General features: G+C 39.1%; 1 protein-coding gene across 1 annotated transcript in view; it reads left to right on the top strand.

The window, feature by feature from the left end:
• DCAF10 (DDB1 and CUL4 associated factor 10) overlaps nucleotides 1-16,804 on the top strand; it is a 42,469-nt gene extending 25,665 nt beyond the window's left edge. Inside the window, exons 4-7 of the mRNA XM_024559974.4 lie at nucleotides 7,775-7,977; nucleotides 9,534-9,647; nucleotides 11,803-11,948; nucleotides 12,716-16,804. Of these exons, the coding sequence (XP_024415742.3) occupies nucleotides 7,775-7,977; nucleotides 9,534-9,647; nucleotides 11,803-11,948; nucleotides 12,716-13,084 (832 nt within the window). The 3' untranslated portion in view covers nucleotides 13,085-16,804. The remainder of the gene's footprint in view (nucleotides 1-7,774; nucleotides 7,978-9,533; nucleotides 9,648-11,802; nucleotides 11,949-12,715) is intronic.
• Nucleotides 16,805-19,663: the final 2,859 nt, after the last annotated feature.

The following is a 19,663-nucleotide window of genomic DNA, read 5'->3' as shown; positions in this document are numbered from 1 at the left end:
CATATTTAGAATTGTGCTTCCAACAAATAGTGAAAACATCCTCTGAAGCAGACTTACAACATGTACAAAAATGAGCATGTACCAAACAACCAATATCAAAGAACTATTATTACACAAACCATTTTCCCAGACCTCAGTATAGTTTATTTAACACAGGTAACTAAAAATCCTCATGTTTGGAGACATATAAACTCACTTCCTAAATAGTTCATGGATCAAAGAAGGAGTCATAGTTAATTCAGAAGATAGACTGAAAATTAATGAGCTAAACATCTTACTCAGAAAAACTGCCTCTCAGGGATGTTGCATCCCTAAAAGAAGATGCTTGCTAACCCAAATTAATCTGTAATTTGATGGGGGAACAAAAACTGGAACAAGATAAAAGAGGGTAAACTTGATGTAAATAGATGTATAGAAATGGTAACGATAAAAGTCGAAATCCATGACATTGAAAATGAAAATATAATAAAGGTTTTTTAAAAGACTGCTCTTTGAAAAAGCTAATTAAATATGCTGTTCTCTGGTAAGATTCATCAGGAGAAAAAAGACACAAAGAAATCTTAGCAATGAAAAAGGAGACAATAAAAAATATAATGTAGAATAAGATAATAAGATCAGCTTTATGTCATTATATTTGAAAATTGATAATAGACAATGTACTCAAAAAATAAACTGACCATGGAAGAAATAGAAAATCTGAAATAAAACTACTACCAGGACTGACATTTAACCAATGTACACTAGTCGAGCTAAAGTAGTTGTTAAAAATTGGCCTTCTGTAGTAATTGATGAATAGCCACTATCCTGAGTCATCCCCACATGTCATATCCTGGCACCTCTGTCAACCCACACCCCTCTTCTAGGGATATGTCCCTTACAATCTAGTAGCTGAAATCCCCCTTACACAATAAACTAAATCCAGGACCCAGTTCCAGCACTGCCATCAACATCAGTTTTGACTGGCTGATTTTCAGTGTTGGTTATTTCAGTATTCTTAATATCACCTCTGCCGTAGCTATTAGTGGAAAAATGGGAGAAAATCAATTAGACCCTATCTACTAGTGAAAAAGCCAGCCTGGACCTGGCTGGTGTGGCTCAGAGGACTGAGTACCAGCCTACCAACCAAAAGGTTGCTTGCTGGTTTGATTCCCAGTCAGGGCACATACATGCCTGGGTTGCAGGTCAGGTCCCCAGTTGGAGGCGTAAATGTATCTCTTGCACATTGATGTTTCTCTCTCTCTCTTTCTCCCTCCCTTCTCCTCCCTCTAAAGATGAATAAATAAAACCTTAAAGAAAAAAGCCGGCCTGTCAGTTTTACAGGTGACTTCTATGAAATATAAAAACACAGAACATTACAATTTTATTAAACTGTTCAGAAAAAGAGGAAATTCCCCTTACCTCATGTGTAGAGCTAGAATGATCTTGATACCCATGCTCAACAAAGATAATATTAGAAGAAAAATAAAGAAAGGTCAGTTTGTAATGTGAATATAGATATAAATATTCTAAATAAAAGGAAATTGGATTCTGTAAGCTGTTGATCAAAATATCATGAACAAGTTGGCTTTATCCAAGAAATTAAACATGATTTATCAGTAGAAATTCTGTTGGTATGATTTATCACATTAACAGATTAAATAGATTAATCCATATAATTGTTTCAGGTGATGAATAAGATTCAGTATTCAGTCATACTTAAAAAGGAAAAAGGGGCGATCATTACCAACTTTAGAGACTAGAAGGATTATAAAGGAAACAGTGAACAACTTTATGGTAATGAACTGGACAACTGAGATAAATACCTAGGGAGTTGCAAATTAAACTGACCCAAGAATAAATAGAAAATCTATCGACCTACAGACCTATAGCAAATAAAGTAATTGAATTGGTAATATTAAGAATCATCCCACAATCTTTCACAAGCTCCATAAAGTAGAGGAGAGAACACTTCCTGACTCATTTTATGAAGCTGGTATCGCTCTAATACCGAAACAGACAAACATAAGAATAGAAAACTACAGACAATGTTCCTCCAAAGAAAAGATTCGAAAACCTTCAACAATGCACACATAAAATATTATATGTCATGACTAATTGGATTTATCCCAGGAATACAGGGTTGGTTTAACATCCAAAAATCAATTAATTTATCATATTGCTTAAGGTCAAAACATATATATATTATCATCTGATGTATATAATCATCTCAGTAAAAATAGAAAAGCACTTGACAAAATCCAACATCCATTTTTGGGATAAAACTAGAAATCACAGGGGACTTTCTCAACCTGATAAAGACAGCTGTGAAAAACCTATGGCTAAAATCATACTTAATGTTGAAAAACAATATATTTCCCTAAGGTTGGGGACAAGGCAAGGATGTCTGCTTCCACCACTTATTTAACATTGCACTGGAGATACAATTGCACCAGAAGTGCAAACAGGCAAGAAAAAAAATAAGTAACAGGCATCCAATTTGGAAGGAAAAGGTAAAACAGTCTTCATACAGAGAAGATATAATATTATATATTTAAAAATCTTAAGAAATATATAAAGACCTACTAGAACTAATAAAAAATTCAGTGAAGTCAAGATTAATACACAAAATCAGTTGTATTTGTACTAATAAACATTGAGCAGTCCAAAAATGAATACAGAAAACATTCCATAATAGCATCAAAAAGAGTAAAATGCTTAGGAGTGGATTTAACAAAATAAATACAAAACTTGCACATTGAAAAGTACAAAACTGAAAGAAGTATGAAGAGAGTGAATGAATAGGAAACTTCCCGTGCCCATGGGCTGGTAGGCTCAGTACCACTGGGATGGTAATTCTCTCCAAATTAGTCTGTAGATTCAATGCGATTTTTGTCAAAGTTCCAGCTGCCTTGTTTTGGGAGGGACCAATTGTCAAGCTGATTATAAAATTTCTGTGGAAGTGTAAATGACCCAGAATAGCCAAAACAGTCCCAAAAAAGAAGAAAAAAATTGGAAGACTTCTATTTCCTAATTTTAGAACTTACTGCAAATCCATAGTGATTAATCAAAACAGTGTGATACTGGCAAAGGATAGATCAAGAGTCCAAAAATAAATCTTTGCATTTTTGATTTTTTAACAAAAGTGCCAAGGTAATTTAGTGGTTTAGGAGAGGATAGTCTTTTTAATAAACAGTAATGAATTGAATATCCACATGCAAAAAAATTAATTTAGATGCTTATTGAATGCACAAAAATGAACTCAAAGTGGGTTTCAATCTGAGCATAAGAGCTACAACTGTGTAATTCTTAGAAGAAAATATGGGAGTAAATCTTCATACAACATTAAAGCTGAGATGATAAAAACGTTTTTGATAAAATGGGCCTAATTAAAATTAAGAAGCTTTGTGTATCAAATGACACTATTAAGAAAGTGAAAAAATTACACAGTGGGTGAGAATCTTTGTAAATCCAATCTGATAAAGAATTTGTGTCCAGAATGAAGATCTTGTAATTCACTTATATGTGCACAAATAACCTAATTTAAAAACAGGCATAATAGCCCTGACTGGTGTGGTTCAATTGGCTGGGGGTTGTTCCACAAAGCCCAAGGTCACCAATTTGGTTCCAGGTTGGGATGCATGCCTGCATTGCTGGTTTGGTCCCCGTTGGGGCGTGCATGAGAGGCAACCGATCAATGTTTCTCTCTCACATCGATGTTTCTCTCCCTTTCTTTCTCCCTCCCTTTCCCTTCCTCTAAAAAGAAATAAACACTTTCAAAATGGGCAAAATATTTGCATAGACATTTCACCAAGAAGATATGCACTTGATTAAAAGCACTGAAAGGTGTTCACCGTCACTAGTCATAAAGGAAATGCAAGGCCCACCCAAAGGAGATACATCTTCACACCCACTAAGAAGATATCTTTGATAACAAACATGGTAACAAGTATCGGCAAGAATGCAGAGAAACTGGAACCTCATACGTTGCTGTAGGAATGTAAAATGAAACAGCCATTTTAGAAAGCAGTTCGTCAGTTCCTTAAAATGTCAAACATAGGGTTACCATGTGACCCAACAATCAGAGAAATAAATACATATATCCACACAAAGATTTGTACGTGAATGCTGATAGTAGGAGTAGTAGTAGTAGTCGTCATAATGGCCAAAAAAATTGAACCAATCCAAATATCTACCAACTGGTAAATAGATAAACAAAATGTGGTATATCTATGTGATAGAATATCATTTGGCAATAAAAAGAAACAAAGAATATGTGTTATAACATGGATGAGCCTCAGATAGTTATGCTAAGTGAATAAAGCCAAACAAAAACACCACTTATTGTATGATTCTATTTATATGAAATGTCCAAAATAGTCTCCAAGAGGCAGATCTGTAGAGACAGGAAGTGAATTAGTAGTTGCCTGTGGCTGGGAGGGACTGCTGATGAGCAGGAGGGATTTTTTCAGTGATGAAAGTGAGCTAATGTTGGTTTGTGTTGCTGACTGCACAGCTCTTTTAATTTCCTAAAAATCACTTCATTGTACTACAACTTCATGGTATGTAAATTACACCTCAATAAAGCTGTTAAAAACAAACTGTTAATTAACTAGAAATAAAAGGAAGCTCATCAAAAGTATATACTATATCTATAGCACATTTTTAAATAGTGAAACTTTAGAATTTTTCTCTTTAAAATCAGGAAGGAGAAACACGCTTGTTATTAATACTGTTGTTCACCATTGTTTTGGGGTAGGGGGTGGCAAGGTCCTGGTTGGTGCAATAAAGGAAATAAATATATGAGGGTTGATAAGAAAAAAATGAAACGATAGCATTCACAGGTGATGTGACGACTGTATCTAGGGTCGGTGAACAGTTTCTGTAAAGTCCGTGGAGTGAGCATTTTAGACCTTGTGTGCTCTGTGCCTCTGAGCAGCCACAGACAATACATGAATGGGTGTGGCTGTTTTCTGACTCCTGGTCTATGTAGAAAACCCTATTTTGCTGACAAATGATCATAATCAATAAGAGTTAACCAAGATTGTGAGATAAAGATCAAAATGTAAAAATCAATAGTGTTCCTAATCACAACAACAGATTTAAAATTTTTAAAGTATATAGTTTTTAGTAATTAAAAAGTTTAATTGATACAAAGAAATAAGATTTAATGGAAGATTAGTATAACTTTTATGGAGAAAATTGGCAAACTTCATTTAAGTCATTGTAAGTCCTAAATAAAGTCTATGGACTAGAAGACACCTTTGAAACTACAAAAAGCAAATTTAAAAATACCGGGTGTAAACCCAAAAGGGAGGGAAAATGGGAAAGGAAGCAATGACAATGGAATTTTAAAGTCTGGAAAGCCGGGCCCTGACCATGTGGCTCAGTTGGTTGGAGCGCGCACCAAAAGTTTGCTGGTTTGCTTCCCAGTCAGAGCGCATGCTTAGGTGTACACACTCCCAGCTGGGGTGTGTACAGAAGGCAATCTGTCTGTCTCTCTCTTCCCCCACCCCTCCCTTTCTCTCTAAAATCAATGGAAACATGCCCTTGGGTGAGGATTAAAAAAGAAACATCTGGAAAGTAGGTAGATGAATGGCAACTTGACTTAGCAACTTCCTTAAACAATCCTAAGCTGGCAGTGGGGAAGAGTTAAGAACTTAAGACAATTTATCCAAAACCCTCAAAAATCAGGACTCCCCATTCTGAGTACTCTGTAATTGAAGGGGTAGCTAAAGTAAGAGTTCAAGTGAAAGATACTTAAGGACTTACATTCTTTCCTTAATCCCCACCACTGGGTGATTGACCTCCCAATTCAGAAGAAGTTTCCAATTTTATCTTCTAAAGAGGATAAAATAGAGAATCTCTGTAGTGAAAGATTGGGTACTTTACCAAAATCAGGGAGACATATGCATACTGAATATTGAATTCAGAGACCCTTAGCTTCTTCCAGTTAAGGAACCAAAGATACAATAGGAGTTCCTGAAAAAATGGCTTCGCCCCACACAGTGAAGCTCAAACCTCTCCCAGTACTCAGAGTTCCCCGTCAGCCTTTCAGTTCCCACTCTCAATTATGAGCAGGTGCTAAAGATAATCAGACATTTGAGAAAAACTTGTAATACAAAGACCTACATAGATGGGGAGATATTTTGGAGGAAACAGAAGTACTATTTCTAGGGAGAAGAAAACTTAAACTTTTTTAAACCTATCAATGTCCTCAGAGAGAGAAGAAGCAGACATTTTATGCTCGAAGCACTGAGTGCGGACCGTAGGGTGCAGCAGAGGAGAGGAACGGCAGGGACTTGAATGAGCTGGTGGTGGTCTGCTTCTTCACACGGGCGATGAGTCCCCGGTGTTTTTTCCTTCAAACTCAACATGCATTTCATTTATGTACTTTTCTGTCGATATGACACGGTTCAAAATTTTAAAAATAATTAACAAAAAATAAAAGGAGGAATAAAAAAACATAGGCAAGGAATAAAATCCAGAAAACTAGGCAGATTTGCAAAAGGGCCAAATAAAATTTAAAGTAAAAAAAAAAAAAGAACTATGGAAATTTAAAATAATATAGGATGGGTCATGTAGCGGATTAGACACAACTTTAAAAAATAGGTTGGAATATAAATATTGAAAAATTTCCCAGAATGCAGTGTATGGAAATGAGTAGATAGAAATCATGAAAGAGCAGTTATGAGACAGAGTCAAGTGTGAATGTTTCATACAACTATTTGGAGCCTTAAAAGAATAGGGAAAATAGGTGAGAGGCAATATTGGAATAATGATAGAATTTTCCAGAATATATGAAAATAACATGAATCTTTAAGATTTAGAAAGTTAAATGAATCCCAATAAACAGAAAGAAATCCAGATTTACACATATTGGAGTGAAGATGCAGTACTGCAAAGACTAAGAGAAGATCAGCCAGAAGGGAAAAAAGATAAATTATCCAAAGCAACAATGAAACTGATACCAGACTTAAAAATAGCAACACTGGAAAGAGGAACTCAGTGGAATAGCCTCGATATTCAGAAAGAAATAACTATCAACCTGAAGTTGTATGTTCAGCTAAACTTTTGATCAAAAAGAAGAGTGAAATAAAAAATTTCCAAACAACGTAAAGTGAGTTTACCTCAACAAAGTCTTTAAAAAATATACTTTATCCCTGACGGATGTGGCCCAGTTGTTAGGCATCCTACCCCAGGGTGAAAGGGTTGCCGGCTTGATCCCTGGTCAGGGCACATGCCTGGGCTGCGGATTCAGTCGTGATCGGGGTGCCTGCGAGAGGCACCTCATCTATGTCTCTTGCATCGATGTTTCTCTCCCTTTCTCCCTCCCTTCCCCTCTCTCTAAAAATAAATAATAAAATAAAATATTTCAAATAATATACTTTAGAAAGAAAGAATAAACAGGAAGGTTGGAGATGAAACTGTGAATGGTGAGCAAAAAAATAAATCATGTAAGTTTAAGCATACATTGACTGTAAATTTTTTTCAAGAATTTATTTATTTTTAGAGAGAGGGAAAGGGAGGGAGAGAAACATCGATGTAAAAGAGAAACATCAAATGGTTGCCTGTTTCACATGCCCGACCAGGGACTGGCCTGCAACCCAGCCCTGTGCCCTGCCCGACTGGGAATCGAACTGGCGACCTGTCGGTTTGTGGAACCAGGCTCAACTAACTGAGCCATTCCTGTCAGGGATTGACTGTAAATTGTAGTTGTAAAGGCAAAAATATTACTGTTACCAAATCCTTACATTAATGATAACTCTAGGTTTTGTTGGTTTGGTTTCTTCTGTAGGTGTACAGAAGATGGGTGTCCGCATAAGAAGTTTTTTCACACCCGTTTTCTCATGAGAATGAGATTAACACCAGATTGCTCCAAAATGTTGATCTCTACGTCCTCCGGCTATCTCTTGATCTTGCATGACCTTGACTTAACCAAGTCTTTAGAAGTAGGCAGCTACCCCATTTTGAGAGCAAGAAGAACTACATCAAATTCAGGTAAGCTTTTCTGTTTTTTTGAAGAATTTTCCAAAGAATCTCAGACATAGGGTTGGTATATGTTTCCATTCTGAGAATGATAGCAGGAGGAAAAAAAAATTAAAACATTCTTTGGAAAGGTCAGTGAGAGCTTTTTTCTTAAGGAAATACAGTGATCTATATGTATCTCTGATGGGGCATTAATTTGTCCTCTGATCGCAAATGATCTAGGAAGAGTAACTGCTAACTGTAAAAAGTATTTCCTTTCAGCTCTCTGCTAGGCCGAAAATCTTTCATCGGTATTTCTAAGTCATCACTATGTCAAAAACTAGTGATGACCTAAGGTAGTATCAGTCTTTGTAAGTTTTTCTGGAACTCAGCAGTGCTTTTAAGTGATAGTCAATAGGGAGTTTTCGTTTTAAGCCTGTATTGTGTCCTAGACTTCCAAATGTCCAGAAGCCATCTGATCTCATGGCCTCTAGACACCCTCCTGCTGAAGTCCTGCTTCTACTCCTTCTGCTGGTTCCATTAGACTTAGGGGAAGTTGGGGCTCAGGAAAACTTATGCACTATACTTCACATTATGCGATAGAAACTGTATTTCATCTACTTTTGGGGGGAAAAGGGCTGATCTGGGAACATGTCCAGAAAAAAACAAACTTAAGCATTGGAACACGTAGTGTTCATAAATTGCTATTAAAAGTTAGCTTCGAAATGTTGGAATCTTTCTCTGTGCACAGGCCATTTCTGAGGACTCCTTTGGGAATGGGCAGGCCTCCTTGTATTGCATTTGTCCAATTTCACTGCTATAAGTAGAAATTTAAGTTTTACTAACTTATGTGCAAGCAAGGAATATAATCCTTTTGGATTTAGAATTTTTTTCAGTTAAACATTAATGACTTTAACTTTTTGAGAAGACCTAGTTGGCATTTTTTGGTTCAAACACCAGGAAGGTTTTCGGACTTCTACGGGTAATTCTGATACTTAATTACATCAAAGGGAACTGAGTTACTAAGAACCCCCCACAGAAGTGTGGGGCCACTGGAAAAGCGTGGTGAAGGAGAGATTGCTGCTCGTAGCATTACATCAGACTCAGCTATCTGATAGTCGTTTTATTTTTTCCACTGATTTCACTGTATCATTTGTATTGCATTCAAAGAAAGTAGTCATCTATTGTCAAGAATGATAACAGAAGTGCTTGGTGTGCTTTAAGGAGGACCCGTCACATTCTCAATAACAAGCCTGTTGTTTGGGCCCTGTTCTGACATTGATCAGTGGACTGAGCAGCGCAGTTTTTATTCTTACTCAAGTTTTCTTGTTCCATTTCATTACACAAATGATGCGGAACCAAAGCTGCTCCTATGTTTATTTGGCATTTCCTTTTTTTTTCCACTTAAGCTGGTCATTGGTATACAAGGTCTTAGAAAGGGACTAGGCCTTAGAACACTTAAACCAGTTTTAAGTGGACCTGTACTTGCCTCGTTTCAGATGCATTTTAACAGTATGGTTCAAGTAGATGATTAGAGAGACATTACCAGAGTTTTGCTAGATATTGTCAGAATTTTTTGTATTTTTAAGATCTGACCACTTCATCAAGTTCATCTGGTCCTAGAGTCTCTGGTTCACCTTGTCACCATGGTGATTCAAATTCATCTTCTGAGAAACACACGTCACGAGCCTCACAAAGAGAAGGTAGGTGAAAAGTTGGACTTTAGACCTCGCTGGTGTGGCTCAGTGGACTGCGTGCCAGCTTGCAAACAAAAGGTCCCCGGTTCTATTCCCAGTCAGGGCACATGCCTGGGTTGCCGGCCAGGTCCCCACTTAGGGGTGTGTGAGAGGCAACCCTCTCGTACACCGATGTTTTTCTTTTTCCCTCCCTTTCCCATGTCCCTAAAATAAATTTTTTTTAAGTTGGATTTTATAATCCTGTAACAACAGATTCTACGAAATAGCTTTCTTTGGCCCTGCCTGGGTGGTTCAGGTAGTTGGTGGGAGCATTGTCTCGTTCACCAAGAGGTTGTGGGGTCAAACCCTGGTCGGGACCCCTAGAGGAAGCTACCTATTGATATCTTTCACACCAATGTTTATCTCTCTTGCTCTTTCCCTTCTTCTCTCTCTAAAATTAACATATCCTTGGGTGAGGATTAAAAAAATATCTTTCTTTAATCCATAAAATTAGCCAATAGACATAAGGCTGTGCCTAGTCCCTCAGTTACAATTTTCGAAAAGCTAAAATAGAGTCTCTAGGATTGGTATCTTGGGCTAAAATCTTTGATAGAATGTAAGCTTTAGTTTTATTTCCTGGTGGTGTAGTTTGGAGAGGAAGTACTTGGAAATGTAGATTCCAATCAAAGTGATTATGGAAAGTACACCAGGTTACATGTGCGGCAGTGCCGTATGTATGAGGGCGTGGGTTCCTCGGGTGCTTGAGAAAGTCACTGGTCCCAGCCCAGTAGGCTTTTCCAGCGCTGCTCCCTTACTGAGCAGAGCCTGACGGACTCCGAGGGCTCGTGAGGCGAAGTGAGCCGCGCTCTGGCCCACTCTGCTTGGGCCAGCTCTTGAGGAGCCTCCAAGGAGCACAGCTTGAAAACCACTGCTTGGCTATTTAGAATGGGTCTCTTTTCTGCTTTTGTTACAGATTTTTTAAATTACTTCTTGAAATAGGGGTTTGTTTTTCTCAAAAATTATTAAAGTTTAATCACATGTGAAATCATTATTTAGGTATAGTTTGGTTCTAACTGCAATTTAGAGCTTTACAGGTTTCGGTCAGTGCTGCTGTAGTAAAATAAAGGGGGTATTTAAGAGAAGATGCATGTTTCTGAGGAACAGTTCACAAAGCTCTGAAGAGGGAGCATATTATCTCCAAAGGAGCACCTTCCACAGGAAGAGAAGTGTTGAAATATTCTCTTGATATTAAACTTTTAAGCTGCTTTCTTACAATGACTGCAAAAGTGGTTCTCCGAGGGGTAAGACATGCTCCCAGCAGTCACTGCGGCAGTCCCTGTCCTCAGGGCTAGGCAGGAGGATGCGCCGTACGGGAGTACTGGGATGTGTACGGTCGATTGGCAGTGCCTCCCGCCCCTGTTCTGACATGCCTCTATGTGAAGGGTCCTCCCTCACCTCCAAAATTGAGTCTGTTTGTTGTTTATAGTACTGTCCTTGGCAGCAGGCTGTAAGTCCTGCTCCTTGTGTGTGTGTGTGTAAAATAGGCTTTTATTTACATAACAGCCGTCTTAATGACTTCAAGTATTTCCTTCTCTGCCCATGAGAGCACCAGGTCCTCTGAGATAAGAACTGTAATCTTTGACTTTTCCAGATCCCTTTCATGGCACGTAACTTTGACTTTACTGAAATGAAGAGCTTTCTGAGATACAATCCAAATCAAAAGGACCCGCTGGTCAGTTTTAGCACCTTAGCCTTAGGTCATTGGTGATTCCTGCTACAGGGACTTGGATTCTTCAGTTCTGGTCACGCCCTTTCCCCCCGTAACCTCACCCCGAAGACACACACTGCACACACTGAGGGCACCGAGGGTGGGTTTTCACACGTGGCAGCATAATGCGGCAGGCAAAGGAACGAAGGCATGGGGGCTGGCTGGCAGAAATACGAACTTTTTTTAAACTGTTTTTTTATTTAAAAACCTTTTAAAAAACTTCTTTGTTGACTTTATTGGGATGACATTGATTAATAAAATTATATAGGTTTCAGGTGTACAATTCTATAAAAATCATCTATACATTGTATTTATTATATTGTATGCCCACCACCCCAAGAAATCAAACCTTTGATAAGCGGCCTTAGTCCTTTGACAATAGAAATCCCACACTCTAATGTTCTTGTATCTCAGGAGTTCCACCTCGAAATAGTCTTGAAGTCTTAACCCCTGAAGTTCCTGGTGAGAGAGACCGCGGAAACTGCATCACATCCTTACAGCTGCACCCAAAAGGCTGGGCCACTCTTCTTCGGTGCTCAAGCAACACTGACGACCAGGAGGTATGCGCAGCGCCCCACCTCCCGCAGGGCCCACTGAACAATTGCCATCGCCACGCACACTCGAAACCCCTTCTTCCTCCTCTCCGGCCTGAGTGTGGCAAGCTGGGAAGTATTTTAAAGCAATGATCAGCTCAGATTGTGCCCAGCTTTTTAATTTTTTCCTCATCTGATCGTAAGAAAGCCTTTATACAGTAAACGTAGGACTGAGGTATTCCAGCTAGGCCGGCTAACCGTGGGGTTTTGCTAAGCCAGTTGAGTGTAATAATTTTCTCTTTTTAAAAACCAGGGAAACTTTGGGAAAGGAAGGAACTAAACTGAGACTGGGGCAAAGGTCTTACGTGATCTTATGACTTTCACCACTCTGAAAGGCAGGAGTCCTCCAAGAAGCCTTCTAGCTCTGTAATCCACAACTGAGAAGAGCCCTTGAAGCATGCGGGAGAGGTATTCTAGGGCTTGAATGTCTTGACCCTAGAATTTTTTTAATGTCAAGATTGTTGTTACTCTCAGAAAAGGGAATGGTTCCCACAGAAATCACAGTGGCCACTGTGAAAAACAGGCATTAAAGCACCATACAGAATAGCCCTAGCTTACGAAGATAAGAAGGTAGGAGGCCCGAAAGTTAGTCGGATGATGGGTAGCATTCATCTAAGTGATGTCTTCAAACAATTCTGTGGCTTTGGCATTCGGTCAAGGTTTTTGAAAAAGGAGTATCTGCAGCACTATTTGGGGCTCTGTAACTCTGGTTTGTCTTTCTTCTCTCTCCCCAGTGGACTTGTGTTTATGAATTCCAAGAAGGAGCTCCCGTGCGACCTGTCTCCCCTCGCTGTTCCCTACGCCTGACTCATTACATTGAAGAAGCCAATGTAGGCAGGGGTTATATCAAAGAACTTTGCTTCAGCCCCGATGGACGAATGGTTTCTTCCCCACATGGCTATGGAATCCGCTTGTTGGGATTTGACAGACAGTGCAGTGAGCTCATTGACTGTTTGCCCAGAGAAGCCAGCCCCCTGCGGGTGATCCGCTCTCTGTACTCTCATAATGACGTGGTTCTGACGACAAAGTTCTCTCCCACGCACTGTCAGATTGCCTCAGGGTGCCTTAGTGGACGGGTTTCTCTGTACCAGCCAAAGTTTTAGGCACAACTTACACCAAACAAGCAACTCTTCTGGTGTTTGACATATAAACTACTTCAATTTAGGTGAAGTATTTTCTTTTTAGATGATCTTAAAAGTTTGGGTCAAGATCCTGATTCTTATGGGTCCATGAACACACCTATGACCTGAGTACCTGGTCGTCCAGCAGAATAGGGGCCTCGCCAAGTCAGACTCTGCGCAGCATCACCTTTCGCAGCATTCCTCAGCTCCTGCTGCCCTGCGCCACTGAGCTCCGGTATCCTGGCTATTTGCATGGTAGCTCTTGTCCAGTTTCTTTCTTTTTCTTTTTTGTTTTTTGATTTTGATGTGAATTTTATGGACATTTGACAGGAGTTTTAGTTGGATTAGGAGAAACCTGTGACACTAGAATAAATCCCAGAAGTTGGATGTTGGCATACTGGTTGTTGAAAAAGAAATTTCCTCGTAATTAATCAGTGCACTTGGCCTTTTAAAGTTGCTGTTATGTTTGTAATGAGCACAGACAATGGCGTTATTCTCATAACTGTTAGACAGTCTTGCAACAAAATGTCTTTTAAGCTTCCTGTTAAAACTATACGTATTTTTTTTGCCATGAGAGTGTTTTGTTCTGCAATTCTAGAAGAAATATTACCATCTCTCTTTGTAATTTACTTGTATGAACTTTAAAATCTCCAGCATGTGTCCTTACTTGGTATTTTGTTCCTGCCAACAGCATTAGGGAGGAAGAGGGGCAACGGAATGGGCTTTGGTCATTTCTTTTGTATAGAAGAGAATCTATTTACTGGATTGGTACACTCTCTGACCAGTGACGAGAATAGTGTGGCTCAGACCTGCTTTCTCTGCCAGATTACTTGAATCCCACGGGATGGCGTGTTACAGTGTTGGGGTGGAGGGGGAATCGAGAGTGAAGAGGTGTGTTTTACTCCTATTTCTTCCATGAGCCAGGTGGCGCAGTCAGCTCTCTTTGCATTGGTGAGAGGAGAACGCAGTACTCTTCAAGCTGGTGGCTTAACTGTGGTCGTCACTGACTTGGATGGCAAGACTAAGAGCTGAGAGGAAGACCTCTGTTGTGTTTTGTTACGGAGCACAGCAAGAAAAAGTATCAAGCGGGGCTCTAGCCCAAGGCTGACTGCTCTGTCGGAGTAAGCAGTGTTCCTCCAGTCTCCTCCGCTGGGAATAGTATGGTGTTCAGAGGGGAATTGCCAGAGGCTGGAGTTATTTAAGTCACACGCTGGCTTCTTCCCTCTTAATTCACATTTTCTTAGACAGTGATTCTCAAACATGAAAGGTACCTTATAATCATTGAGGAGCTTGTGAAAAATATAGAAGATGCCCTCACCTCAGGAGATTCTGATTCTGCCAGGGAGAGGACAGGAATCTGTATTTTCAACAGGAACACCAAGTAATCTTTATTCAGATGGCCCTGGATCACTGTTTGTAAAACACTACCTTAAGTACTTTTGTACCCATCAGGTGCTTAACACAACTCCCAGAAGGTGTTTTGATTATTATTTTTTAAATAATAAGTAAATGAAAGCAATTTTAGAGGTAGAAAGTAATATAAAAAAGAATCATCTCACTATTTAAGGAATGAGAGAAATTAAGTGACCTGCCTAAGGTCATCCTGAAAAATTACTGGCAGAGCCAGGACTCAAGTTCAAGTCTCCTAATTCCTTGCTCAGGGCAATTTCTACTGTATTATGCTGTCTGTTAAAATAATGATTTATGAATACTTTATTTTGTCTTTAAGTTGTATTACTGTGACTACCCTTAAATCGGCCAATAGATTGAAAAAAGAAGGCATGGGAGTAGATGCTGAGAATTCCAGCCATAAGAAGAAGAGTATTTTAAATCTTACAGAAATGCTTAAGCAACCCAAACACATGAATAAAAATGACATTTTTCTTGTAGGGCCGACCAGACAGCCATTCACACACATGTATAGAGGTCACATCTCACTTGGAACAATGTTGTCTCTAGGACAATTTTTTTTAAAGATTTTCTTTATTTACTTTTGGAGACAGGGGAAGGGAGGGAAAAAGAGAGAAAAACATCAGTATGTGACAGAGCCATCGATCCATTACCTCTTACACTCGTACGCCCCCAACTGGGGACTTGGCCCGCAACCCAGGCGTGTGCCCTGACCGGGATCGAATTGGTGGCCTTTCTCTCTGCAGAACAACACTCAACTCACTCAGCCACACCGGTCAGGACTCTAGGACATATTTTCAAAATTAGATCCATTTAAAATAGATGTTTAAAATTTGGAAATCATTTTAAAAGTTTTTTATTGATTGATTTTTTAGAGAGAGAGGGGTGTTCCGCTGGGGGTTGTATCGATGTGTTGCTCCACCCATTCATACGTTCATTAGCTGATCCCTTTATGTGCCCTGGCCTGGGGTCACACCTACAGCCTTGGCGTAATGGGATGGTGCTCTAAGCCACTGGACTACCCAACAGGACCTAAAATTTGGCTATTATTTTAGTCATCAGAAAACTTATGGCTTGGTACATTGCAAACACAGGTTTGCCATAAACTTAAAAAAAATTTTTTTAACACTTAAAAGTGTCTTTTAATAACATCTACATTAGCCTTAGAAAACAGTAACTCAAAAGACTTGCTTTTTATTCCATTCAAACATAAACTTATCTTTTGAGGATTTCTCAAGTATATCATTTTTTAAGATTTTATTTACGTTTAGAGAGAGGGGAACAGAGAGAGACAGGGAGGGAGAGAAACATCTTGGGTTGCCTTTCTCACCCCCTCAACTGGGGATCCGACCCACAACCCAGGAGTGTTCCCTGACTGGGAATCAAACTGGTGCCCTTTTGGTTTGTAGGCCGGCACTCAATCCACAGGGCCACACCAGTCAGGGCTCATGTATATCATTTTAAAAAAAGAAAAGAAAGAAACAAAATGAGAATTGGGACGTAACATAGAATTTATTACTGGCTCATTGATAACTTTTGTTTTTAAAAATCACATTTAAAAGAAAAAGTTTTGAAGGCAAAAATACTCAGTGTTAACATTAAAAATAAGCTACTAGGTACAACTGTATTGATAATCAAAAGAAGCTTCCATAAATTCCATCTCCTTTGGAGAGAGTTCCATGTCACATGCTGGGCACACATGTTGCCCAACTCTAAACTCCAGTCCATGATTGTTTTAACCACTGTAGAGCACATACCACGTGTCAAAACTTTACTACTAACCCTCAAGAGAAACCTTGCAAGGTAGGCAGCATAAGCACCCAGTTACTTTGGAGGGAATGGAGGGTCAGAAAGTTTAAGTGATTTGCCTTAAGTCACAGAGCTGGGTGGCATCACTGGGATTCAAACCCAGGTCTGTCTGTTTTAGTCCCAAACCCGTGCCTACTGCCCTACCCTTCTGCCATCTGGTGTGCAAAGGATGGTAAACTGGCTTGCTGCCTTACTCCTTGAGCCTCCTCTGGAAGTTCTTTCTGACAGAGCTGACTGACCTTCTGCACCACGTGAAAGAACATTTACAAGACTGACAATTTCCATTCGAATTAATACCATAAACTTCAGGGCATACATTCAGTCCATTCCTAACTAAAAACCTCAGGCAGCATACATAGCTACAAAATAAAGAAAAATAGAGGATAAATAGCCTTGTATAAAAATAGAGCCACACAGATGAGATTTAAAAATTCTCAGCCAGCAAACTCAATAAGCCCCCTTTGTCCAAACTCTTTGAGGTGTGGTCGTGATCAAAAAGTCACCGGGGGTGTTAAGCAAGGAATCAGAAGTCACCGGGAATGCTGTACTCTTGGAGGATGTCACATCCTATAATTTCAAGGTTCCATTTCACTTAGAGTATAAAATCTGATCTGGTGTTTTTTACTCTAGATTTTATTTAGTCATTTGTATCCATAGTTGGCAAGCGTATTATAATTGGTACTAAAGAAGGGTTGTTGGTAGTGTTTCTAAAAGCTTGCGCAGAACAGTATGTGGCAGTGCTATGCTGAGTGACTGACTTTAGGAACATCAAATATATAGTAGTTGCTTATTTTCAGTTGTGAAAATTAAGTGGCTCAAGCAGAAGAGACCTCTATTTTAATTTTTGAAAATGTGTGATCTTTTTTCTCAGAAGTCCAGAAAACATGTACATTTTGTTATTTCTCCTTGTTACATCCCTGAGAAGAAGCCATACCAAAAATTGTAGAAAAACAAGCAAGGAAAAGGTAAATCGCACGCTCCCCACTCCTGTGCTCAGAACCAAGGCCACATTATACCGTCAGTGTTAAGTCTTGTTTGCTGGAAAGTGCAATATAGGAAAAATATTCTGAGAACCTTATAGAAGCCCTAGTGTTTCCCAGTCAGTCAGAATACATGGTATTGGATCCGTAAATTCCTGTTAAGCTTGTGAAAAGCAAGAGAAATATTCTGGTAACTTACTGATGACAATCAGCCCCATTTAGTGGCCAGCAGTCACTGAGAGCTATGAAATCTCACTAAGTAATACCTGTGTTGGTCATGAAGGAAAGCATATGTACGACTTTTTGGATAACTAATGAATATCTCTTAAGTGCCAAAATTTAAAACTTGTAATAATTTTTGAAGTAAGTCTTTCAGATATGTTAGTATACCTCCTTGCCTTCTTACAGCATGCTCAGTGTAATTCACTTTCTCATGATGAAAAGTAAAAGTTATATTCATGTATCATTATAAATATCCAATGAGCTCTAATGTATATAAAATAATTCATAAAATGTAAAGGGCTATAACAAATGAGTTAATACCAATTATTATAAAGTGATTCCCTCAGCCCTGAGGTATACATAATCATTTGCCTCAGATTGCTGTTTTAATTTAAAAAGGTTTTATGTCTGCTAAGCAGTTTGTTCTGTCTCCTTCTGATATATCAACAAGCCTGCCTCCGCCAGGCTTCCCACTTCCTTCTAGCGAGCCGCGTTCACCCGCTAGGAGCTGGGCGTGAGATAACCGAGACCGCCCGGTGTCCACAGAGCGGAAGAGCTCTGGCGCGCTCGCCTACCACTTCCTGACCTTCTGGATGCCACAGGAACCTGGATGCTAGAGGTTTCAGTTAAAGCCTAGCCTAGTGGTTTTTTCCAATTGGCACTAAGTAAAATACTACAGACTAAGGATGTTGCTAGAGTAAGGAATGAACAGCAGTGTACCAAAGAATATAGCAAAGCAACCGCAAAGGCTCTGTATTTTGCACACGGGGTGTTCATGCTTTTAAGGAAAAAAAAAAAGCAGAGTGGGGAAAAGCAATGAAAATAAAATCCAGATAGACTTGAGTATTTTTGATGCCATTAAATTTTGTCAACAACCATTAAACTATATGCTTAAATTATCACATGTGGTTACAGAGACAGTTTAGTCCCATTGCAGAATAAGATTGTACCAAAATTCCTAAGAGTTTCTCCCATTCAAATGGTGATGGAAATTATCAGAAGGAAATTAACAAATTCCCTGCATTGCGCTCTCAGTTGTAAATGAACCAGAGGTGGAAATACGGGTTTGATGGGTTTTATGGAGAGCTCTGCGGAACACAGCTCCTGTGTGTATGTGCATGTACACGTCCCCAGGGGTAATAAAATAATTGTCCATTTAAGTGTGGTCCAAAGTATTTAAAATAGAATTTCAAGCTTTCCTAAGTTTCTTCCTCATTTAGATTTCATGGTTTTTACATTAAAAATTGAATATTTGAATTCTTCTAAATTTCACTCTATTTCCAAATTGTGCTTTCTGATAAATTTTAGATTAACATTTTCAGGAAATTTGGGATGTTCCAGACAATATACTCGACACCAGAAGTTTCTTCTCTGGGCTCTGAGGTACTTATGCTAGACTGTAAGCTCCTTGAGGGCAGAGACTATCTTATTTATTCTTGTTATCAGTGATCGGTACAGGCTCTGACAGAGTATTTGCTCCATAAATGTTTGTTAAATGAATAAAATGAACCACATATATGTGGCCTCAAGTTCCTATGAAGCCAGACTGTGATGTGCAGATCATTCAGTACTAAAGGAATCCACCATTTATTATTACAGTGAACACACTCTATGCATCAGGAAAAACCAAGCATTTTCCATTATCTGGAAAACAGCAGGTTAAGACTCAATTTTTCATTCAACAAACATTTGAATCCCTACTGTGTGCTTAGTCCAGTACTAGGGACTCAAGGGACAAGATCACTGAGGTTTTGGTATTCCATAGCTGCAGCTGAAATAGACAGGTGCAGGGCCGGCTTCCCAGGCATGTGGCCTGTGCAGGCGGGGAGGGACAGGTCCCAGGCTGGTTCAACGCCGAGCTGGAGCCGTCTTGAAATTCTTCAGTTTTTGAACAAGGGGTCCATAATTTTATTTTGCACTAGGCTCATAAGTTATGTAGCTTGCCTGGCTTGGGTATTACCATTTCGACACAGAGGAAACAATAAGAATTATATCAATATTATCTTTTCACATTCAGTGAAAACTAGCCATAAAGTAAAATAACCTATAAAATCTAAAATTAAAACAGAAGTACCTCCCTCCCTCCCAACAAACTTTTTAACAGATCAAATATTCTTCATTTCAGAATTAGAAAAGTGTT

The sequence above is a fragment of the Desmodus rotundus genome, chromosome 1, assembly GCF_022682495.2.
Source record: "Desmodus rotundus isolate HL8 chromosome 1, HLdesRot8A.1, whole genome shotgun sequence".
Lineage (NCBI taxonomy): Eukaryota > Metazoa > Chordata > Mammalia > Chiroptera > Phyllostomidae > Desmodus > Desmodus rotundus.
Note: the sequence above shows the minus strand (reverse complement) of the source record. Positions and strands in the feature narration are given on the sequence as shown.